The 22752-nt window shown below is 31.7% G+C and overlaps 1 protein-coding gene and 1 non-coding gene across 2 annotated transcripts; one reads left to right on the forward strand and one right to left on the reverse strand.

The window, feature by feature from the left end:
- The first annotated feature begins 859 nt into the window (after nucleotides 1–859).
- Nucleotides 860–15400, forward strand: LOC109674996 (C-type lectin domain family 7 member A-like). Its single transcript, XM_074075313.1, has 6 exons — nucleotides 860–935; nucleotides 5577–5676; nucleotides 5917–6000; nucleotides 10431–10520; nucleotides 11313–11464; nucleotides 14639–15400. The coding sequence occupies exons 2-6, from the start codon at nucleotides 5586–5588 to the stop codon at nucleotides 14747–14749; spliced, it is 528 nt and encodes a 175-aa protein (XP_073931414.1). The 5' UTR covers nucleotides 860–935; nucleotides 5577–5585; the 3' UTR covers nucleotides 14750–15400.
- LOC141424527 (small nucleolar RNA SNORA51) lies at nucleotides 9199–9326 on the reverse strand. The gene has a single exon (XR_012449438.1). It is a non-coding gene; the product is annotated as a small nucleolar RNA SNORA51 (small nucleolar RNA).
- Nucleotides 15401–22752: the final 7352 nt, after the last annotated feature.

Below are 22752 nucleotides of genomic sequence, written 5' to 3' on the forward strand. Positions count from 1 at the left end.
CATTTCTAAGAAGTTTAGAATATCAGTGCATTTGGGAGTCCTTCAGCCGTGCAGATATAAAAAAAAAATTTTTACTGTTTGGCATCCACTTTTAGAGTTGAATAGAATTTATAGCAGGCCACTGAATTAAAATAGTATTAAAATGCTTTGACACACTGTGGTTGCAATTAGTGAAAGAAATGATGATGACTTTGATGCTTAAAACAGTGCTACATTTAAATCCATTCAACCTTGTAAGTCTTTCCACCTCTGCTTCTATATTATTATTGTCTACAGAGAAAGCCTTTCTTCTGATAAGTTAAAGAGAACACAGAGAGTGGAAAAAGGCTATTTTTAAATCAGTCAGCTGTTAGTGTATTTTTTGTGTACTATAAATCACCAAATAATTTAGAATGGTTGTTAAAAATATAGGGCTACACTTTCTGCATTTTAGCATTTATCTATTTTTACCATGATAAGATATAATTGCAGATTTATCTCTATCCTATACAAATGTGTAAATATGGCAAGTACAGGTGTTTCTCTTTTTATTTTTTGTACTTTTAAAATATTTGTTGTTTACTATTTCCTACATTCATGAAATTCTGAGATGATCCTTTTCCCCAAAAAACTTTATAATTACCACTAAAGCTCTCACTTTCATTAATCCACAGAATGCCTCCCTCCCAAATTTATCCTTGCAATTCTCATTAACTCTTATCTGACACAGAGTAGACAAAATGTGGTGTTGACTAAAGTGGAATTTTTCTATGTGTCAGTAATAAATGCCATATGATCACCAGCTTGCTCTTCTGATGTTATCTGTGGGCTAGTCATAAGTACCAAGTCCCTCCCATATCAAAACAGTGGTGAAAGATCAGCAGAACCAGCACATCTTAGCAAGTTTCCAGATCACGCTTGTTCTCCAGCTGGTGAAATCTCAAAGCATTGACCAGGTAATGTCAGCCGCTATGGATGTGGAACCTGAGACTCCACTGTTCTGCTGGCAGGGAGAGAGGGATAGTATGGGATTTGCATATGGAAGCTGTGTAGAATATTGAAAGAGTTTTGAGTTTTTGGAGGAGAGAAATTGACCTTAGGGTTCATATTAATATCTAATGTTTTTCTAGAAGTGAAAACTGGAAAGGATCTGAATCAGAATGGGTCAAAAATACTTACCATGAAGAAAATTATTTTTTTAAGCTCTCAGATGGTCAGGGGAATACAATTTCCATTTTATATATTGTTAAATATGTAGTTTTTTTCCTCATCATGATGGGTGCTGCCCAATTGGTTAGCAAGGAATAATCAACATGATTATTACCTTACCTTGGAGTTAGATTTAATAAAGTTTGAATACTTTGCTAATATAATTTTTCTATCAAAAGAAATCAAGCATTATATTTAAAATTTTTTTTCACATTATTTACACATGCAGATATTTTATAGGGAAAGTAACTAAACAAAAAGCAGTTAGCTAACAAAACACATGAGCTTAAATAAGATTTACCTTATAATTTAGTATTATTATGTTTATTGAAAAAATATGTTGTGCCATTATTTGATGATTATTCAACTCAAACTTCTTCAAATTACAAAGGAATTAAATACTAAACATTAAGATATTATAAAAATCCAACAATCAAATCTGCCCATTAAAAGTATATTGATTCTGTCTACAAACTTACTTGGATGTATTATTTTGGGTAAGATTCTTTATCCTCTTAAGTCGGTGAATGTCACATTTTTCCTTAGTGATTTATTTTGTGTTAATTATCTTAGAATGCACCTAAATATTCTAAATTATTTTCATCCTTGTGATTCATTGATTAAATGCCTTTTATTCATTTTTTATTGTTTATTCATATGTGTATACATTGTTTGGGCCATCTCTTCCCCCCAACTCCCCTTATTCTCTTCCCTAACCACTACTTCCAGGAAGAACCTTTTATTCATTTTTAAGAATATCATGTACTAGAAGTTAATTCACAGGATAACACTCAGAAAGCAAAGGAATATCCTTCACTTCAGCTTGTTATTAAGCACTTCACCATATATCATGCACTCTGCTAAATGATGGAGAAGAGTGGAGAGGTAAATAGCCCATATGTCATGAATGAGCTATTTGGGAAGAATCATATTAAATAAAATAGATAATCTACGTATTTGAGAAAAAATGTGGGAATAAGGTATAAGAATAAATACAAATTTATCCCATAATAATACATTTCATAAATAACCATTTCATGTTTCTTTTGCTTTATTCTTATGAATTAATTTTTCTATTTTAATATAAATGGTAACAATACCATACAATTATGAACAATGTCCCAGGGCCTTGCATGCTAGGCAAGTGCTGTACCAATAAGAGATATCCTAGTGCCTATTGCATTTTTTAAAAAATCCTTAGTTTTGCCTTAATTGAGCTTGCTGCTTTAGTATGAAGAAAATTTTAAGAGTTATGATTCAAAGGATATGAAAATCCTTAATCCTCTTTACCCATCTTTCTTTCCTGAATCACTGCTGCTAATTATGCAACCAATAGCAATATAAAATCAGGGTGAAATATTTATATCATGTAAAATATTGTCATTAATTCTTATCAACTTTTTGTGATGCAATAATTAAGAAATATTTTTATTTTAAGTATTTGTAGTTATTTTATTATAGAACAGAAAAAATTTATGTGTGTAGTTGTGTTTACATTTCTTTAAATGTTTTCAATTAACTTTAGTTTTCTGTTATAGTTTATTTCCTTTTCCATTTTTATTATCAAAGAGTGTTGAAAAATTTGAGACTATATATGACACTGATTAAAAATGCCATAGTATACATGTATATGAAACAAGATACCAAATAGTGTAATAATACATGCAAGAAGAATGTTTTGAAATACTGTCATTACTCACATGTAAAAGAATTGCAAAGTACCTGCACTACCAAAATTTCAAAATTTTCCAATAGGCATAATAACTGTGCAATCTGAGAAAACCCAAACCTCACATGTACATTTTTACTGATATGTTTGTTAACTTTCTCATTTCACAATATTTTTCTTTGATGCCTACTTGGAACACTACTATTCAATTCTGCCATTAAAATTTCCTTTCATTGGAAGAGTTCTTGTGGCTTTTTCTTTTCTGTAATATTTTCTATTGGAGAAGCTATAAAATGAGAATCATAATGTAATTCCATTTTAGATTTGAGGGTTAGACACCTTGGTTTTATTCTTTCCATCTTCAATAAAGTCACTAAGTATAAGAGTACAATTTGTTCAAATATCTAGAAATTATTGAATAGGGAATAGTAGACAATTCATGTGCAAAATTTGTTTTTTTATTTTTATGAATATGATAGAATTGAAAGTTTTTTAGTAAAAACAGATTGAAAATTAGGATTACAATGCAATTATAATAGCAATATAACTTCACTTCGTGTTATTATAAACTTCAGAAATTTTTATACCATTAAATTAAAGTATAGGCATGTCATAATTTAATGAAAATTTAGCCCATTTTTAACTATATTTCAAGAAAGGGTAGAACTGCAATATTCTATGAAAATACATATATGCATATTTGTTCGTGTGTGAATATACATGCATATATATATACATATATATGTATGCTTTTTATTTCTTAGTGTATTTTGGATAAGCTACATCATTACATGAACTTGAACTGTAATTAATAAAGAGCATGAAGTCCTTAGGTAGGGCTGGCCATGCCCATGGTGTAATAATGCCAAGAACTGCATTTGCCTTCCATCTCTCTGCCCACCACCATGGGGCTCATTCATCTACTACCAAGGAGAGATGGACAATCACATATGTCCCAAGCTCTGAATATGGAAGAGAATGGATGTTAGGGAATCAATAATTATGGAAGCTATGATAACTCAAATCAATATAGGCAAAAGACTGATTTTTAAAATTCCCAGCTCAATTAAAAGAATGATCACATCCTTTCAGTCCTGGTTTGATGACAAAATAATACACATTTTTAGAATAGCAGTGTGCTTTATTTAATTACTCACTGAGTAAAATTAAGACTTATTATATATTATGTAATGTATACTAATTACATCACATAGTAAAATGATGAGAAATTTGAACCAGAAAATAAAAACACAAATGCCTTAATATAATCTCTTACAAACTGAAAGTCAAATTTATTCATCACCACATGTAAACATCTTGATTTTACTTCAGTATTATTTTAACATAAAACTTAAGAGTCAAAAATTACATTTAAGATGATTTGTCTAATCTCTCACTATTTTTCTGAGGGAATTAGAAAAGTTATTTTCTTAAGGGCATAAAATATTAAATCTTTGGGAGAGAGACCAGGCTGACCTAAACTCTCAATTCTCCTACCTTAGTCTCCTGAGTGTAGGGATTTCAGGTATTTGCTCCCACACTTGGCTCATAGAATTAATTTGTAACAACAAGGGCTAGAACTGCCTCCTAGATTCAAGTACAAGTTTTTTTTCAAAAATCTTGAACTGAAGTTGTTTTGTGAGATGTGAAATATGGAAAGATTATGAATTTATGCTGCTCACACCTTCTTAGTACAGCTAACTGCTACTGCCCACCTTGTTTCAGAGCAGACTCTACATCACATTCTGCAAATGTCCACTCCTGTGTTGCAAGAGAGAATGTATTTAACCTTTCCTTAGTGTCACTAGTTAAGTGAGAAAAAGTAAAGCATTTAATTGATTCAGAATCTTTTAAATTACTTTTCTGATGGAGAGATTGTTTTACATTTTTTGTGGAAATATTATTTATGCAAATTAAATATAGGTGAAGAATTATATTTTTGGATTTACATATATCCTGATGTGATCTAAAGACTACCATGAATTGGCTTCTGACTTGAGAAAATCATTTATATTTTGTGAGGTGCAATTTTTCTCATGTATAAAATAAAAAAGAATCCCATCACTATATAGTTTTGTTAGAATTACAAGTAGTGCCCAGCTCAGTTAGTTACTTCATTAAGCATTTTGCCTTGAATATCATGATTTAGTTTTTCTCACAGTCCAAGTCAGAGTTCATGACATTCAAAGACTGTAAGGTTAATGAGATGGGCTACAGAAGGGACTCACCTGGTATAAAGCAACACAGCAGTTTGGGAGGTGTGTTGCATTGAAGTGTCACCTTGATAAAGGAGGTGGCTCAGGATCATATTTACATTGTCATTGAAACCAATGTAGGCACTAACAATTTAGGTGTGGTTCATCAACAAAGATATACATCTAGACAATTGTGGATAACATATAATAATTTCCAAGTTTTGTCAGCCAATAAAATTACTTTAAAATATTGTCTATAAGTTTGGTATACCTTATCTGTAAGGTATCATAGACCATAACTCAATTTGGTAGGATGTCCATTCTACAGTATCACAAAGAAAAAAATTTTTAAATTTTTTTCTGTTATTCCCAGATAAATGGTAACTTTAATTCACTTTTCCAGACCATCATGTTGATTACTCATTCAGCTTTCTCCATCACTTCATGATGAATGTCCTACTTTTAACTGCACTAATTATGCTTTCTGATGCAATAGTAAAGATTGTTCCTTTTCTTGTCTGCAGACCTCCGAAATGAGTGAGGAAAAAGTGATGTATACAGATCTGAAATTTCCAAATACAAAGAAACAGAAAGAAAAAAGACATCAAGATCAGAAAAGGAGAGGTAAGGCTATTTTTCATGAAAATAATTTTCAACTATGAAAAAGATGGCTATTATAATAATAATGTTCATGTCTATTTAATATAATTCTGGCTCTTCATATTGTGAAGGATAGTTATGTGTAATAATGAGGTGTGATCAGAGTAAACTGATTTTCATCTTAAACACCAGAATATTAATTTTGCTCTAATTCTGAGGTTTTTGTCATACTTATTATATATTCTTCCTTTTGATTTTATGCAGAATTTCCATGGCACATTGTCACAGTAACCCTAGAAATAATATGTTTACTTCTCCTGCTGGCAATTGCAGGCTTTGGGTATAAAAGTGAGTATGAGGTCTATGTATTTCCTGTGGGATCAACAAACTGTGATAAGAAATAAAATGACTGCTGAACTTCTGCTGAACTTTGTAAACTATAAAGTTTTTATGGTGCTGACAATGAAATTAGTGATGATGAAGGTATTATTGTTTTGCTATTAGTATTTATGCCACATAAAACAGTATATTGCTGTGATTACACAAGAATATAATGGATAAAAGTACAATATGGTTTATATGTATATGCATAAGTAATAATTTTTTTGTATGAAGTAGTTTACCTATGACCAGTCAATTGGAAGAATCTGAGTTTGACTATTAGATTCCTTATCTTGATGAGAATAAATCTGGCTTGTTTGTTCTATGAATGCAATGCTACCTGTCAGTATTAATAAGTTTTCCATCAGTTTTAAAAATATATACTCTACAGTACGTTCAATATCTTTTTCTTGACTGTTCTAAATTATTTGGTTCTTTCCTTTGATAAATAACTTTGTTTATCTTCTATCATGCAAAAACCCAAAGACATAGAAATTCAAAGGAAAAAAAAACAGCTTTCAATGAGCTCAGCTGAAAAAGGAAGACTTTTTTAAGTCTTTTAAAAATAAAATATTACTGCTATAATTATGGCATGAAGAGGTCAGATGGAGGCATATGACATCCTGCAGCAAAAAAATTCCTCATTGTAGATAGTAATTCACATTTAGCAATGGACAGGTAGAAATTATCAGACTAAGGAGATTATTTCAGAGTTTGTGACAATAACTGTCCAAATTAATATCATGAATTAAGTAATTAAGAGTAGGGAATGGGGAATTTAAGATAGAGATTTGCAGGATATGCATTTGATTGAAGGGTAAGGGAGAGGAAGGAATCATGATTGCATTTCATATCAGACTTACATACTCTAGTGGATATAATTGTATCAATGTTACAGAAACCATGAGAAGAATATTAAGCTGTGGTTTATTTGTGTGTGTCTGTGCATGTTGATAGTGGTGAATATTTAGGTGTTTATGGCATACTAGTGGACATGACCACAAAAGTTTCAATTGGTTTGTGTCTCCAGAGTGAGTTGTTGGTTAGAAGCACAGAACATCAGCATGCTCATAAATTTATCAATTTATGGGGATCAAGAGACATACCTAGAGTAAAGATAAAAATTCTGGCTCCATCAATTAATTCAACAAGTATTTGAACACATGATAGAGGAAAGGAGGAGACAGATTACAAACAAGCCTTGTAAAAACAGGGAGTGGTATATTATGTTAAAAGATAGGGGATCAGGATGATGGTCCTTAAGGTGCAGAAACATTTAACAACAGATGAAATTTGTGGAAATTTGTTGTTGACTAGACAAATAGGAGCTAATCTAAAACAGTATGGTATCATGGAGAGTAGGCTAAAAATAGTCAATAGCTGAAGTGTTACCCTTTATGGGGGAACCTGGGTGACCAGAGCCGAAAAGATGAGGGGACTACTGAGTCCTGCTCAATAGCCACTTTAATGAAGAATCCTACTGCTTTTATAAACTCCTTTTACACAGAGAACATTTGGTCAGAAAAAGCATGCCAAGTATTACGTGTAACAGGGAAGCACAGTTAAAATTAACTCTTTGTTATGTCTCCTTTAAAACGGGAACAGAGAAGCAGGAGAAGCACATGGTCAGCATAACTTTTTTATTTACATCTGAAGGACACAAGGCCATCTGGAAATCTTGAATATTGTTTTTCTGGACATCTGGCTTTCTCACAAGGCCAGATACCAGATCACACAGGCAAGGTCTGGTCCTGAGACTTTTGCCTCAGTTCCTTGGAGCTTTCTCACAAGGCCAGATGCCAACTGACACAGGCAAGGCCCCACTGCTAGCTCCAACACTGAAGTAATATAATGGCTGAAATATCATTATTATATTTGACAAGGGAAAGTTCACTAACATTTTTTGCCAGTATAGATTCAGAAGAATGATGGTACGGTCAAAACCCAGACTACAATGGCTAAATCTTATTGGAAGATTAGGAACTAGACAGCGAATAGAAAATTATTTTTAAAATGCAGGTGGTACAAAATTATTACCAAGTGTTGTAGATCTGCATGATATTATATGTTGCTGTAGGAAGCACAAATTGGCACAACTCTTTAAAGCTGAATGTAACTCAGCAATTCTAATGCTTAGTATAACCCAGAGAAATACTTGTATAGTCACAACATCACACATGTACAGGAGGGTTCTCGGCAGTGCTATTCACAATACTACATATCACAAAACCAATGGGAGAGTAAATGAACTCTCTGGGATGTATTCACAGAGTGGAATTTTTGCAGCAATAAAAAGTGAACTATAGTGGTATGCAAAAACCATATTATCATTACCATGATAATATGAAGTGAGAGTGAATAACTAATATTTTTTTCAAGTAACACAACATATGTTTTCAGGGTTAAAGTCTTAAAGATACAAAATAAGAGGAACAATTCTAAGGAGCAAAGAAACAATAAAATCTTTAAATGAATTAAGTGAACTCTTACCATAAGATTTTGTTTGTTTGGAGAGGTAGGAGAATGCAATGGAATGAAATATATAGAGGAATGAAATAGTTAAGATACTAGCTACAGTTTTGGATAACAACAAACAAATAGAATAGCTAAATAATTAAAGTTCTTCTAGCAATGTTGAAATTGTCTTATACTTGAATATATATAAATAATCTTAACCTGAAATGGGGAACCTAAGGTTAAAAATAGATAACTCTGTTATTAAGGGCAGGAAAAAGAAATAACAGGTAGTTTTGGGGGAAAGGATGGCTTAAGATTATCAGATGCAAAAGAGTAGAAACATTAGAGAGAAACAGAAGAGAAATAGAGCAGCTGGATATGGTGAGAACCAAGGCTACTCACTAGGTTTGGGAGGGTTACACTTGTTCACTTGGAGCAATTTTTTTTCTTTTTAAAACAATGGATACATACCTTTGTTTTTAGGAGAACAAAGAAGAAAGTCAGGGTATTTATGCCGGAGAGTCACTATTTCTATATGAAGTAGCAGATGAGGCCATCTTCTGAGGAAAATCAAGGCAGTACAGAGGGCAATTTAGGAAATGATTGAGTACTTGAAATAGCTATTGAAAATTGAAGAATGGGTGGATGTCAGTAAGTATGTTATATCTGCTGAAGGCTAAATGATGATGGAAGCCAAGTTTTTCTCCATCATGTCTCTCCATTCACAACATAGACCAGGTACAGACCTAGATGAAGGTGTATATGGGGTAGGTTTATTTTGCCTCCTATTTCTTTATGGTCAGTGTAAGACACCTGGTGATAAGCATCAGGAGGCCAAAATTGCAAGTACTGAGCAGCAGTAATCTACATTTTTACAATTTTGTCACTTTTTGTCATCTCAGTTTCAGAAACTTGGGAGAAGGAGATATGATAGGGAGTGTAAAGTGTTCCAGATCTGGCTTTATTAGATCACAGATATGCATAAAGAGTATGGTATAAGATGATTACATATTATTCTAAAATTAGGACTGGTATGCCACACTATTTGGACTTGAGTAGGCATTAAGAAAAGGATCACAGAAAATGGTACTACTTAGAAACCAGAAGTATTTGGTATGTCTTTTAAAATCAGGTACAAAATATGGTAACTGAAGGGGATTTCTTAGTTGGAGCAAGAGTTACATTTACTGTATTTGAAGACATTAAGGGGACTATGCAATTAGTATTAACATTTTTTTGTTGTTTTACCAGTAGACAGTTAATTTTACCAAATATTTTTAAGTAGGAACAGAATTAGAAATGAAAAAACTCTGTTGAAATTCTTGATGGGCTTTATAAAAAGTTACATACTTTGCCTGTTTTGTTTTCTTTATTCTTAAATTTGTAGAAGAGATTGTGTTTCAGAGAATTTTAACTTTCTTTTGCACCTTAAATGAACTCTTTCCTCATTCATCTGTTATGATGCATTATAAACATAAATATAAAGGAAAATCTCTAATTCTAAGTACAAATGTTAAATGGAACCATAAGCTTTGAATCACTGTTTGGGATAGAGACCATGAAAACCAGTTAGCATCTTGTTCTTTTCAGTTGGTATTTTCTGTTTTGTAAATGTGAATTACTATTTTATATGCTTTTTTCTTTTTTAATTAATTAATTAATTATATTTATTTTATTCATATGTGCATACAATGTTTGGGTCATTTCTTCCCCCTTCCCCCCACTTCCTCCCTTTCCCTCTGACCCTCGCTTTTAAAAGTAGTGTATTGCAAGTAATAAATAGTTGTATTTGGAAATCCATTTATTGTTATAGTACTTCAAAAATATTTCTCTATTATTCTAACCACTTAGAAACACTGTTCACTTTGTTATTTAGAATTTCAGTAAGTGATCATAGTAAAGTGATCCATTAAAAGCCATTTGTGATCTTAATTTCATAGTGTGGATTGAAAACAAGATATGTGAGAGAGACACAAAAGAAAACAATATATCCTCACCAGAAGATGATTCAGTGTTACCACCTACTATGGGTATGCACTAAATACTTAAAAAAATAGCTGAAAAAATTTTTTTGGTTTCTAGTATTTTGTTTCAAACGTCTATATTTTGGGGGATGGGGATCGGGTGGGAGTGGGAGGAGTCAGACTATGCAATGATTTTAAGAACTTTAGCTTAACCATTAGTTTGAGTTGGTAGCTGCATTCCATAGGGGAGATACTACCTGAAGGTTTTCTGTGATTCTTCCCAGAGCCTGCTTCAGTTGTCTAAATGAAATTTATCCTCTATTCCATTTTGAAATGTAATTTTACAAGTTTACATTGAACTTTGGTAGAATTTTAGATTTGTTCATCTTTCCTCATTGAATCCATTTTCTTTATTATAGTTAAACATTTAGCTTTCACTAAAGATGTCTCATTAATATTGTCATATTGATTTGATTGAGTCATTTATGCACATTGATGCATTTTTCCCTAATTCAGAACCTTTGTGATTAATGTCATTCCTATATAAGCATTTTAATGGATTTTTTCTTGCAGGAAGTACAACTTAACATTGGTGCAGTTGCTTATTCTTGAGAAATCAAGATTTTTTCAGTGCAATCGTAATGATGTCCTTCACTATGTCAGAGACAGTGTTTGTATCCACAATATTCTTTTCTTTAAAAGTTAGCAGAAACTTTAAAACTATTCTCAACATACAAACTTTTGAGATCCAAGGAAATTAGCTATTGTCTGCTCATTCAATCTAAACCAAGCAATCAAAAACATGAAAGTACACTTCTTCTAATGGCTCTGAGAATAATGGTGGCTTTTATTTTTAAGAAAAAGGCTATGGTGCATGTCAAGGAAAATGGTCCTGCTGTGGAGAAAAATGCTACTATTTTTCAGAAAAAGAGCATACATGGGAAGACAGTGACAAATTATGCAAAGACCTGGGCTCTAGTCTTATTAAGATTGATAATAAAGAGGAACAGGTATGTTCACTGCATTAAATGTGAGTAAGTGGTTTATGAGAAGTTTGAACAATCTGAATTGGATAATCATTTGTGCTTTCTTCCAATATTATTTGGCCCATTTGGTGGATGCACTTGTACATACCAGCACAGACTTTCCATTGGAGGAAGGGACACTGGGATAAAAGGGGTCTGGAAGAACCATTGTTAAGCCAAGAAACATAGACTTGATAAGTAATTATTTTCAGTGTTTTATTACCTGTGTTGCATCATCACTTTTTGATATAAAATACAATGTTCAGGATTTAGCCTTTTGCTGCTACTGTAAGCCTACAAAAACTGTCTTTGATTATATGGCTAGTCTAAAAGAGCTGCTCTGTTGTTCACAATCACTGTTTGGAAATTTGAATCTTTTACTATAATCAGCTATGAGAAAGGATAGGATGAAAAATAAATAAAGAAATGAATAATTTTTTATTTCATGATCTAGAATGACAGAAATTTTATTACACTTGCCATCATTTCTAAAGTTTGGGAACAAAATGTCAATATAACATATTCTGGATTTATTTCCAATGATTCAATTTAGGCAATGTATTCCATTTATAATAATTTTTTAGCAATGTTATCTTTAATAGTGTCTTATGAAGGACTAGTGAAATACACTTGTCTTTGACAATTTATGTAGTCTTTATTTTATAAAAATAGTTTCCTCAAAGAAATACAAGAGTCAAAATATAAGTTTTGAGTAACTATATTGGTTTGAATGTCAGTTATTGTAAATCAATTCCTAAATGATTGGAATTGTGTTCTACTTTGTGAACATTGACGTATTTTTTATAATTCATATTCTTCCTTGTGATTTCTAAGTCTGTTTATTCCAGTGTTATTCCTGACACTGGAAGTTCTGTACTTCAGAATTTTAATGAAACCTGCTATACCGAAATCATCACTACATGTTCATGTATTAATATAGCTTCTTCAGAATTTCTTGAAATGTTTGCCCTTAATTAAAGCAAAAGCTGTTTCCTTTCCATTGCCTCCTTTGATGACATCCATATTGTTAGTAGCTAATTTGAATACATGTAAGCACAACAAACCCTATGACAGACTGTTGTAAAGCAGAATTTTAAAAAAATTTAATAGTTTTATTGTGATATAATTAACATAGTTTCACATGAAATTTAAGAAGTTTTGATGTGTGTATACCTGTGAAAACACCAACACAATCAAAATAAGGGACATACCAATCACTCCCAATCCAAGCTTCTCCAAGCTACTTGGTGATCTCTTGCCTCAGCCCCACTCTGCCTTCTAGTAGAGTTACTCTAATAACTTCGGATTTTCAGTGTTTTCCTTCTTTACAAATGAAGAATATAGGCCAAGCAGTGACTTAGGAACACTAACATTTCAAAACAGATTGCCTTTCAGATATTTATGCATATTCTAGCATCCAGCAAAAAACTAAATGAATGAATTAACCAATATATAATTTAGATTTAAGTGCTTCTTTAGAGACCTAAAAATTATAAAGTGTATTTTATATCTTTTTATAATTTGTCATAAGTCAAATTGCAGAGAGAGAGAATTAGTACATTGCTTTAGGAAAAAAATTAATTTATTGTTTTACAAAGAGTGATTTAAAGTATGATATATTTGACATACTGTAAGAACCTTTGTAAATACCACAATGTCCCCCTACCCAGCACAACAATAAGAAAAGATAAAAACTAAAGAAACAATTTGTAGTGAATAGGACATGCCATTTGGAATAATGACTGCAAATAATCATCAATACCTGGCTGTTTGCAATATATTAGACCTTTACAAGCATTATTTTAGCATGAAAAATCTTCAGATGAGTAGGCTGATTCCTTATTTTGCAAATAAGGAAAATGCTTAAGAGATTTAATTAATTTGCTCATTTACATAGTGAATAAATTGAACAACCTGTTATAAAACTTGTTTTATAGTTCCTTAATTTTCACTGCTATATAAAATTACACAAAATGGGCACACTTTTATCCATTTATACAAGAATGAATACAGACTTTTTAAACTAGTTGAAACCACCATAAAAAAAGGACTAAGGTAGAAAGAAGAGAAATAGAGGAGATGAGCCAATTCAGGTTATAATACATATATATTTGAAAATGTCACAAGGAAACTCCCTGTGTAACTATCTTAAACAAGCAAAAATGTCACTTTTTTTCCTACAAAATCAGAAAACAGGATAGCAAACAGGTCCTGCTCAGAGGGATGGATTGTACCAGTGGGAGGGGGGAGGTGGTAGGGAAAAGGTGTAGGAGGGTAAATATGGTGCAAATACTGTGTACACATGTATGCACATGGAAAAATGATACCTGCTGAAACTATTCCAGGAAGGAGGATTGGGGGCAGGGGGAGATAAAGGAGAAGAGTGGAGGAGGTGAGTTCAAGTATGCAATATTTGATACACTGTAAGAACTTTTATAAATGCCATAATGTACCCCCACCTAGCACAACAAAAAAAAAAGTAAATAAAATTACATAATATGGATACACTTTTATCCATTTCTCTAGGTAATGGAAATGTGGGTTATTTTCTCTAGCTTTTCTTAAACTGAGTTGGTTTTCATTAAAAATTCTTAAACATGTCTTTTTTGCAAGACTGTTTTCATGTGTCCTCCTTAGTTTAAAAAATAATTCTAATTATTAAAAAATAATTCTTTTTCCAATATGATTTCAGCAAGGGTTTTAAATATATTTCTTTGATCTCTACAAAACTTCTCTTGTCATTCTTCTTGTGTTTGCCAATCGACTAGTTTTAAAAGAGCGCCTTAGAACTTTGTTTTGCATGTTCTGACCTCTAGGAAACTGGCTTGTTCCCATGTTTTATTTATGTGAAACATTTATTCTTGATTTTCCCCCATACTGGGCAATTTTATTCTTATTGAGCCATAAGATTTCTTTGTTTATTCCTTAAACTAAATTACTGTGCATATTTACAAATAAAAGGTTTGTTTTAGCATATTTTAAGGTGGTATTTGACGAAAAGGAGTTCTAAATTTAATAAAGTCGTACTGTTTTCTAAAAAAACAGTACCAAAGGTACTGATATGTAGACATATGTTAGGTATGTTACATACATAGATATGTAGACAAAATGTTATCATTGATATTATTAGTGATACTAGAAATTTTACTTTTCCCACAGAACTTCATTCAACTAAAGCTGAAATACAATTATTGGATTGGATTATCTAGAAAAGGAGCTCAGTACCCATGGACATGGCAAGATGGCTCACAACTTTCTCAGAGCTTGTAAGTTTATCTTTCCCAGTTTATTCCTCAGTGACTGATTCATAGATTATTGACCAAAAATTGAAAAAGTTTCCTGGGACTTTGATGGTTTACCTGGTGTCATTTAAGAACTAAAAAAGATCTACTTCCAAATAAATCATCCATTAATAAGAACTCCGATTTTTTTCCCCAAAAATGTAATGAAAGGACTTCTATAATGGGGAAATGAAAAGAGCAGATTTCTGACTGTAAAGAGTCACTCTGAGCACTGTGTTGACATTAGGTTGTATGTGGTGAGGGATAGATTGGGATGAAGGGAGTGTAGTTTAATCTGTCAGCATCGTCAAGGTGAGAGAAGAAAGTGGTTTGGTTCAGGTTGGGAAGAGTGAGTGCTGGTGAAACATGTCCAGATTCTATACTTTCAAAATGTGTGAAATGAGATGTCAGGGATGATTCCAAGGATATGATCTGGTAATTGTAAAAATTGTGATGTCATTGACTCTAATAGGGAGAATTAGTGGTTCAGTTTCAGATAGATGTCAAAATTAAACATTTTGACATCTATGAGGATGTCACATGGGCATTTTGGCCTAGAAGGTGTCAATGTATAGATAAAGTTAATAGTTAGAGATGTGTCTATGACATGAGTGATCTCCAGGAAATCTAAGGTCTGAGTCCTGGCACATCCAAATGTTTATGGTAATGATGTTTGGGGATAGCTTGAAAACATTTCTGGAAACTGTGAAAGGTCAGTTTAGGATATTAGAATACATTTTAAGAGTGCACTACTGAAATAAAAAGAATAATTTAAAAGGTAGTGACTTTTGTGAATCATCATTTTTGTGACTTGAAAGGTTTACTATCAGGTTCATGTATGTTTAGAGGAAAATTAAAATTCTATAACATGTTATTACTTCTACTTTAGTCTAGCCCTGCAAGTTAAATTCCACATTCCTTATTCTCATTGCTTAGTTTCGTAAAATATTAATACCTTGTTTGGTATGAAAGACATTAGGCTAAAAATAAATACCCTCAGGAATGTGCTTAAAGCAAGGCAAGTGTTAGAGCCTTATGCTCTTTATGTACTGGCCCAGGTCATAGGAAACTAGAGACATTTTTATATCTAGTTACAAAGTGTCATGTAATAAATTTACTGTATTTAGTTTCTTTCTGGATGGTCCATATGTCTTAGAAGAATTTCCAAAGTGTGCACATCTAATCCATGTTTATATAAGTTATTGGCATTTTGTCCATACTTTTTTCAAAGTTACACCTTATGATTTAACAACTATGTATTCACACAAGATTCCCATTCACACACATATGTTTTCAAACTGTAACAAAATTTTTCCTTGTGAATCCTATTCTAAAATAAATATATTCTCCAATACAGGAGTTTTCAACCAGCAGCTACCACTGATGCAAAATGTGGACTCCTCAAGCCAGCAAGTATTAGTAATGCTGGTTGTATCAAATACTTTAAGTATATTTGTGAAAAGAATTTTACCTGCCTTGCTATTTCAAAGAACTGATAGGACCATAGTCTTAAAATTTTTTCTTTTTAATAACTGCTAGTAAAAAATAACAATAGCAAGTTAGATTATCCACCTAAATAAGTCAACTATGCATGATGTATAAAGTATTACTCTCTCTCAAGACATCCCTAAGCAAGTATTAAATGATTCTTTTTAGGATTAAACAATTGTTTAATACAATAAAATCAAATAAGCTCAAAAAACATGTTTTTAAATATCAAGTATCAAATAATGAGAATTCATGAAATAAATTTATTTCATGAATTTTATTTTATTGTTTAATACAATAAAATCAAATAAGTTCAAGAAAAAATTTTTGAAATATCAATTATCAAATAATGAGAATTCATGAAATAAATTTATTTTGATTGGTCAAAAGGGCTTATATTTATTTTTCTTAATCATTTGATTATATTAATTTTAGTAGCTAAGTGATATATTCTCACTGTTCAAAATACAAAAGGAACAAAACAATGAACTATAAACTGAAATTATCCTGTCCCAAATTGTCCTCTAATCACTGATTCCCTTGTCAGAGTCAAACAACTAGTGTTTAGAAGTTATTCCAGAGAATCTATGTGAAAGTACAAGAATGAACCTGCTGTCTACTAAAAAAAATGGTATTTAACAATACATAATTGTTTTGCTTCTCAACTTTTGTATTTGTAGACTGTTTCTTGTTAGTACATAAGGAGTTGCTTTAGTTTCTGTAAGCATTTGCAAGCATTGTATGATGTGTAGACATTTGTTTAACCAGTTTTATTTCAATGGATATTTAAGTTTATTCCAGAATTTTGAAATTACTACAATGATGCGATGGATTAAAAAATAAGATACTTTTTTAGATAATACATGTTTGAAACTGTAATTTTTGTGTCAAAGTTTTGCATTTTAATATTAATACATATTTAATGATTTATGTTATTTCGTTGACAACAATTTTGCCAATAAAAGGTGTATCTTTTGTCATTTAACTTTTTTATTTGGTGGTACTGAGGTTTGAATTTAGAGCCACATTTTGTGCTAGATGAGTCATGCCTTTAATTCTATTTTGTTACTTAAATGAAGAATTTCTCATTATTTGGGAGATTGAGCATGTCTTCCAGAACTTATTGTATTTAAACTGTCTGTAGGTCATTATAGATATATATCCAAGCATAATTTTTTGCATTTAAAAATTTTTTAGTAGTTTTAAATTCAAATGTCTTATAAGTGATACATACTATTATACATACTTATGAGTACATTAGAAAATTTGAGTGTATAATGTGTAATGAACACATCCATCTCTTCAAATATGAACTGTATTTTAAATATTTGAATATCCCCAAACAACACTTTCTGGGATGAGCGAAATAATTTTATCATTGTTGTTCAACATAATAGTTACTAGCACCTCTGTCTATTGTCACTTGAAATACACCCACAGTGACTGAAAAAGTCAATCAAAACCATACTTAATTATAATTAAAGATAAATATCACAAGAAGTACATGTCACGCTTGCCATCTTTTCTTTGTTGATATTTGGAGAGGAGAAAAATCTCATGTTTGTGTATCAATTCAAAATTTCATGATGTCTTAATATTTTGAAAACTCTTCTCTGTTCAGCATACAATTTTCCTGAATATCCCATACTTTGTTTATAACTTTATTTTGAACAGACATTCTTTTTTAAGGAACCATCACCTGGGTGGTAGAGACATTTCTACTTGATGTTTTCATGGTGATCTTTTTAGGAACCTAAAAAAATTCATTTGTTTGGAACCAATTTTTACACAAGTTTTTAGGTTAAATATTTCTGGTCTTAATAGGACCTCATCATTACTAGATAAAGAAAAAAGATTTATAGCTTTATTATAGCTTTATAGCTCTGATGGTTGATTGGGTGAGAAACACATTTCTATGCAACACATTTCAGATTGTACAAAACCTGCTACAGATGCAAGGCTAAATTTGTCTGTCTAATATGAAAGAAGGAACATTGACAATATCCCATCATGAAGACTAGGCAAATAGAGGCACGCAAGACTGAACCAAGGCAATAGGCAACTCCACTTACTCTCTATTTCTACCTAATATATTTATTATCCCAACCAATCAGCAACAGTCATCTCCTGCTGGGTTGGAGCTAAAAGCACAGAGAATGCCTGTGTGTTCAGGTGCACCATGATGGTGAAAAGAGGTCTGCCCAGTGTAAGTAGAGGCCATTATTAAATGAATTAAAATCTGTTGTGTATTGAAAGATGGCACAGGCAAAACCCAAATTAATTGGATGTCTGTCTATGTTGAATCAATGATCTTGTTCAGTGTCTTAGAAGACATGTGTCATTATCATGTATAAATACTCTTCACCCTGTCTCTCCAATTCTAAAATTATGTCTACTACACAATAGTTTAAAAAATGAGATGAATAACAGCATGAAAAAACATTGGTTTTTTAAAATGTCAACCAAATTCCACACAATATACACAAATAATGTAGCACTTCCACATGTTGCAAGTGTTAGAGATTTCCAAATAACTATAATTAATATGTTGAAGGAATCTGTGGATAAAAAAAATGTAAAAGAAATGGAAAGTGTAAGAAATAATTAAATTGAACTGTTATAATAAAAAATGGTATCACAAGGGCTGTTGGAGTGGTTCAAGTGGTAAAGTGCCTGCCTCGCAAACGTGAAACTCATTTCAAACCCAATACTGCCAAAATGTTGTTTAAATGATATCCATGTGAATTTCCTTAAATGAGTTCATCATTAAATTTAACAAAATTCAGGAAAAAAATCAATAAATATAATGATAGTTCAAAATAATCATCTAAATCCAAGGACAAAAATATTTTAAAAGAGAAAACAAGACTAGAAAATTCAAAGCTGTTAAACAGCATCAAAATGTAGAACATAAATGTAATTGCAATCACAGAAAAAATGAGGAAATGAATTGGAGTATCTTAAGATATAACAACTGAGAGCACTTTAGATACATGAAATTAATAACTAAAGAATCACAGGGAGCCCTAACCATATGAATACTCAAAGTACAACAAAGACACATCATGTAAAACTGCTAAAATTTAAGAAAAGATAATATATTGAGGCATCCGGAGGGAAAAGCAGAAACTCATACTGACAGAAGAGAAACAATAATCGCAACAGATTTCTCTTATAATAATTCAAGCCAGAAGTGAATGAAATGGCCTATTGAAAGTCTAAGAAAAATAACTTTAAACATAGAATCAACACAGTTGAAAATGAAGGCAAAACATACTTTTTAGAAAAGAAAATTTGGAAGAGTTTATTGTTCAGAGAATTAAGATAGAAGATGTGTTAAAGGAAGTATTTTAAGAAGAAAGAAAACTTTATCAAATAGAAACTTGAACCAACAGTGTTATAAAGATTTCAGAACTGATAGCACTGATCAATGCAAAATATTTTGAAATTTTAATCACAATTAAAAATACCTGTTAGGGAGGGGAAAAAGATAGAGTGACAGGAGGTGAATTGATAAAGCACATCATATATGTATGAAAATAGCATAATTAAACTTACTTATTAAAACTATAAAAACACAAGTCAGGATGGACAGGAGTTAAGTAATAGTAACATAGACAGGGTGAACTTGATTAAAGTACATTTTATGCATATATGTGAATATCATAATGAAACCTCATACAATTATTCTATGTTATAAAACTTAATAAGGATAGTTCTCTAGAGCAAAGATAATAAAATGTAATGTGGGATTCATGACATGGAATTAAAACTAAATTACAGTAATAGTACAAATGACAATAGGAAATAAATGGAAGAATGTAGTACAATGATGCACACTGTAAGGATGTTACAGTATATCAAAGTGTCATAATATTTGAAAGCAGGCTAGTAAGTATTAAAGATGGAATGTTACTCTCTAGGAGGACTGCTAAAAAGAGATGAAATGGATCTATACAAACTCCATCTGAAAGGGGAAAATAAGGGAAAATGAAAAGATTGAACAAAAGAAAGTAACTATCAAGATGGTAGATTTCAATCCAACCGTATCAAGCAACACATTAAATGAAAACATGCCAATTAAAAAGAGAATCTCATAGTAGTAAAAATGGAGCTCCAATATAAGCATGCTACAAGTGCTCTATACAGACTTGTAAATATAAAGTCATACATACGTAGACCATAAAGAAATGAAGTAAGATGGAACATGCAAGTTCTATTAAAATCTGGAAAGGGCATATTAATATAAGATGCTGAATTATAATCTGGAAATAGCATCAGGAATAAAAAAGAGCACTACCTCATGCAAAGAGGTCAGTCTTTCAGGAGGAAATGAAAAACTTCAATATAAAGAAAAGAGATTTCAAGGGGTAAAGGCCTTAACCCAGTAGTAGAACATATACCTAGCATGTGTGAAGCTCCAGGTTCCTTTCCTAAAACCACAAAACTTCTACCACCACCTGGGTGGGATGGGATGCTTTAATATTCATGAAGCAAAACGTATAGAGTTTTTGTTTGACTTGAAAAAAAGCATCTACAAAAACCTACAGTTAACCTGAAAGTTAACCTGCAGTTGACTTGTACTTAATGTGAAATGCTGAAAGCTTTACTTTCTAAGAATAGGAAGGAGATAAGGATGTTAGAGTTCACTGCTGTTGGACAAATACTACTTATCCAGATTGACAAGACAAGAAAAGGAAATAAAAAGCATATAGTGCAGAGACAAAGAAGTAGCAATATCCCTATTTGCAGGGACATAATTGTCCACATAGAAAATCCCAAAGAACAAAAAGAAGAAAAAATTAAAAAAACAAATGAACCCCTAGAACTAAGTAAATTCATAGGATATGATACTAACATATAAAATTTATTATCATTTCTACATACTGGCAAATCTCACAGAAACAAAAATTAAAAGTTTAATACCATTTAAAAGCATTTAAAATAGAATGCAAAGTCATACATCTAGTATGACAGGTGTAGCACATGTATGCTAGGAACAACGACAGCTGATGAAATCAGAATACTGAAGCACATAGAAACACCATATCATGTATTGGAAGTCACCGTAGTAAACAGCTTAAGCCTCCCCAATTGACCTGTAAATTGAAAGCAATTCTGTGAAATTCCCAGTATTGCTTGTGAAAATATGCATAGTTTATTTTAAAATGTTAGTAGAAAGGAAAAAAACCCTCCAGAATAATTGAATGATCTGAAAGACAGGATGATGCAATGCACTACTGACAGAAGGACAGACATTGTACACAATTGGACAAGGTAGAAAACCCAGTTATAGGACCACACAAGAATGGTAAACTGCTATTTCCTCAAAGGCACAAAAGCCATTCAATGGAGGAAAAATTTTTTCCACAAGTGGTGCTGGAGCAATTGGATATTCATGGACAAAAATGTGAACTTAACCTTATCTTCAAAACTTATGCATATATCAACTCAAAATGTACCATACATTAAAATGTAAGACTAAAACTATAAAGGATTTAGAAATGAAAGCAGGAGAAAATTATTGGCATCTAGAACTATATCTGATCCTCACATGATAGCAAAGTCAAGATTCATGGGGAAGAAGATTGGTAAGTTGTACTTTATTAAAATTAAACACTCTTGATGTGTAAAACACATTATTAAAAAGATGAGAAGCCAACACATAGACTTAAATTTTTGCTTATCAAAAAGGACTTCTCTAGAATACATAGAAAAACCTCAGAACTCATCAATAAACAAATGATTCAATTAAAGAATGGGCTAACTACACAGACAAACATTTCACAAAACATAACTCAAAGGGATATATTGATTTTTCAACCCTATAGAAAGTCATTTAATCACAAGTATATTTAAGCACATGCAAATTAAACCCACAATAGAATGCCAAAAGTAAAATATGGTGATATGGCAAATTTGGTGAAGATATAGAGCAATTGTGTCTTTGAAACATTGTTGGCAAAAATTAAAAATGGTGCAGCCACTATGGAAAATTGCATTTCTTCTAACTGCACTCTAGGGCACTTACACAAGGTAATGGCAATGATGTCAACACAAATATATCTCTCTGTGTAGTTTCAGAGCAGCTTTATTTGCAATATCCCCAAAGCAGAAATAAAGTGTGTTTCATAAAACAATGGATGAATAAATTTTAATACATCCATATAACTTAACACCACTCAGCGTTTAAAGGGAACAGTCAATTTATTATACATGTAACAATGTTGATGGATTTCAAGAAAATCACCCTGACTGAGGAAAAACTCAAATTGTTACATGCTGTAGGATTTCATTTACAAGATGTTTTTTGAAATGATGGAGAAGAGATTAGGGATTGCCTGGGGCCAAGAACAGTGATGAAGGATATCATGAAGGAACCTTTGTAATGATGTAGTAGATAAGTTTCTGGACTCTAATGGTGGTTACATGGACATATACACATGTTGAAGTTGTGTGTACACACATGCACATACATTACAGAAGTCCACACAGTGACATCAT

The sequence above is a fragment of the Castor canadensis genome, chromosome 6, assembly GCF_047511655.1.
Source record: "Castor canadensis chromosome 6, mCasCan1.hap1v2, whole genome shotgun sequence".
Taxonomy (NCBI): domain Eukaryota; kingdom Metazoa; phylum Chordata; class Mammalia; order Rodentia; family Castoridae; genus Castor; species Castor canadensis.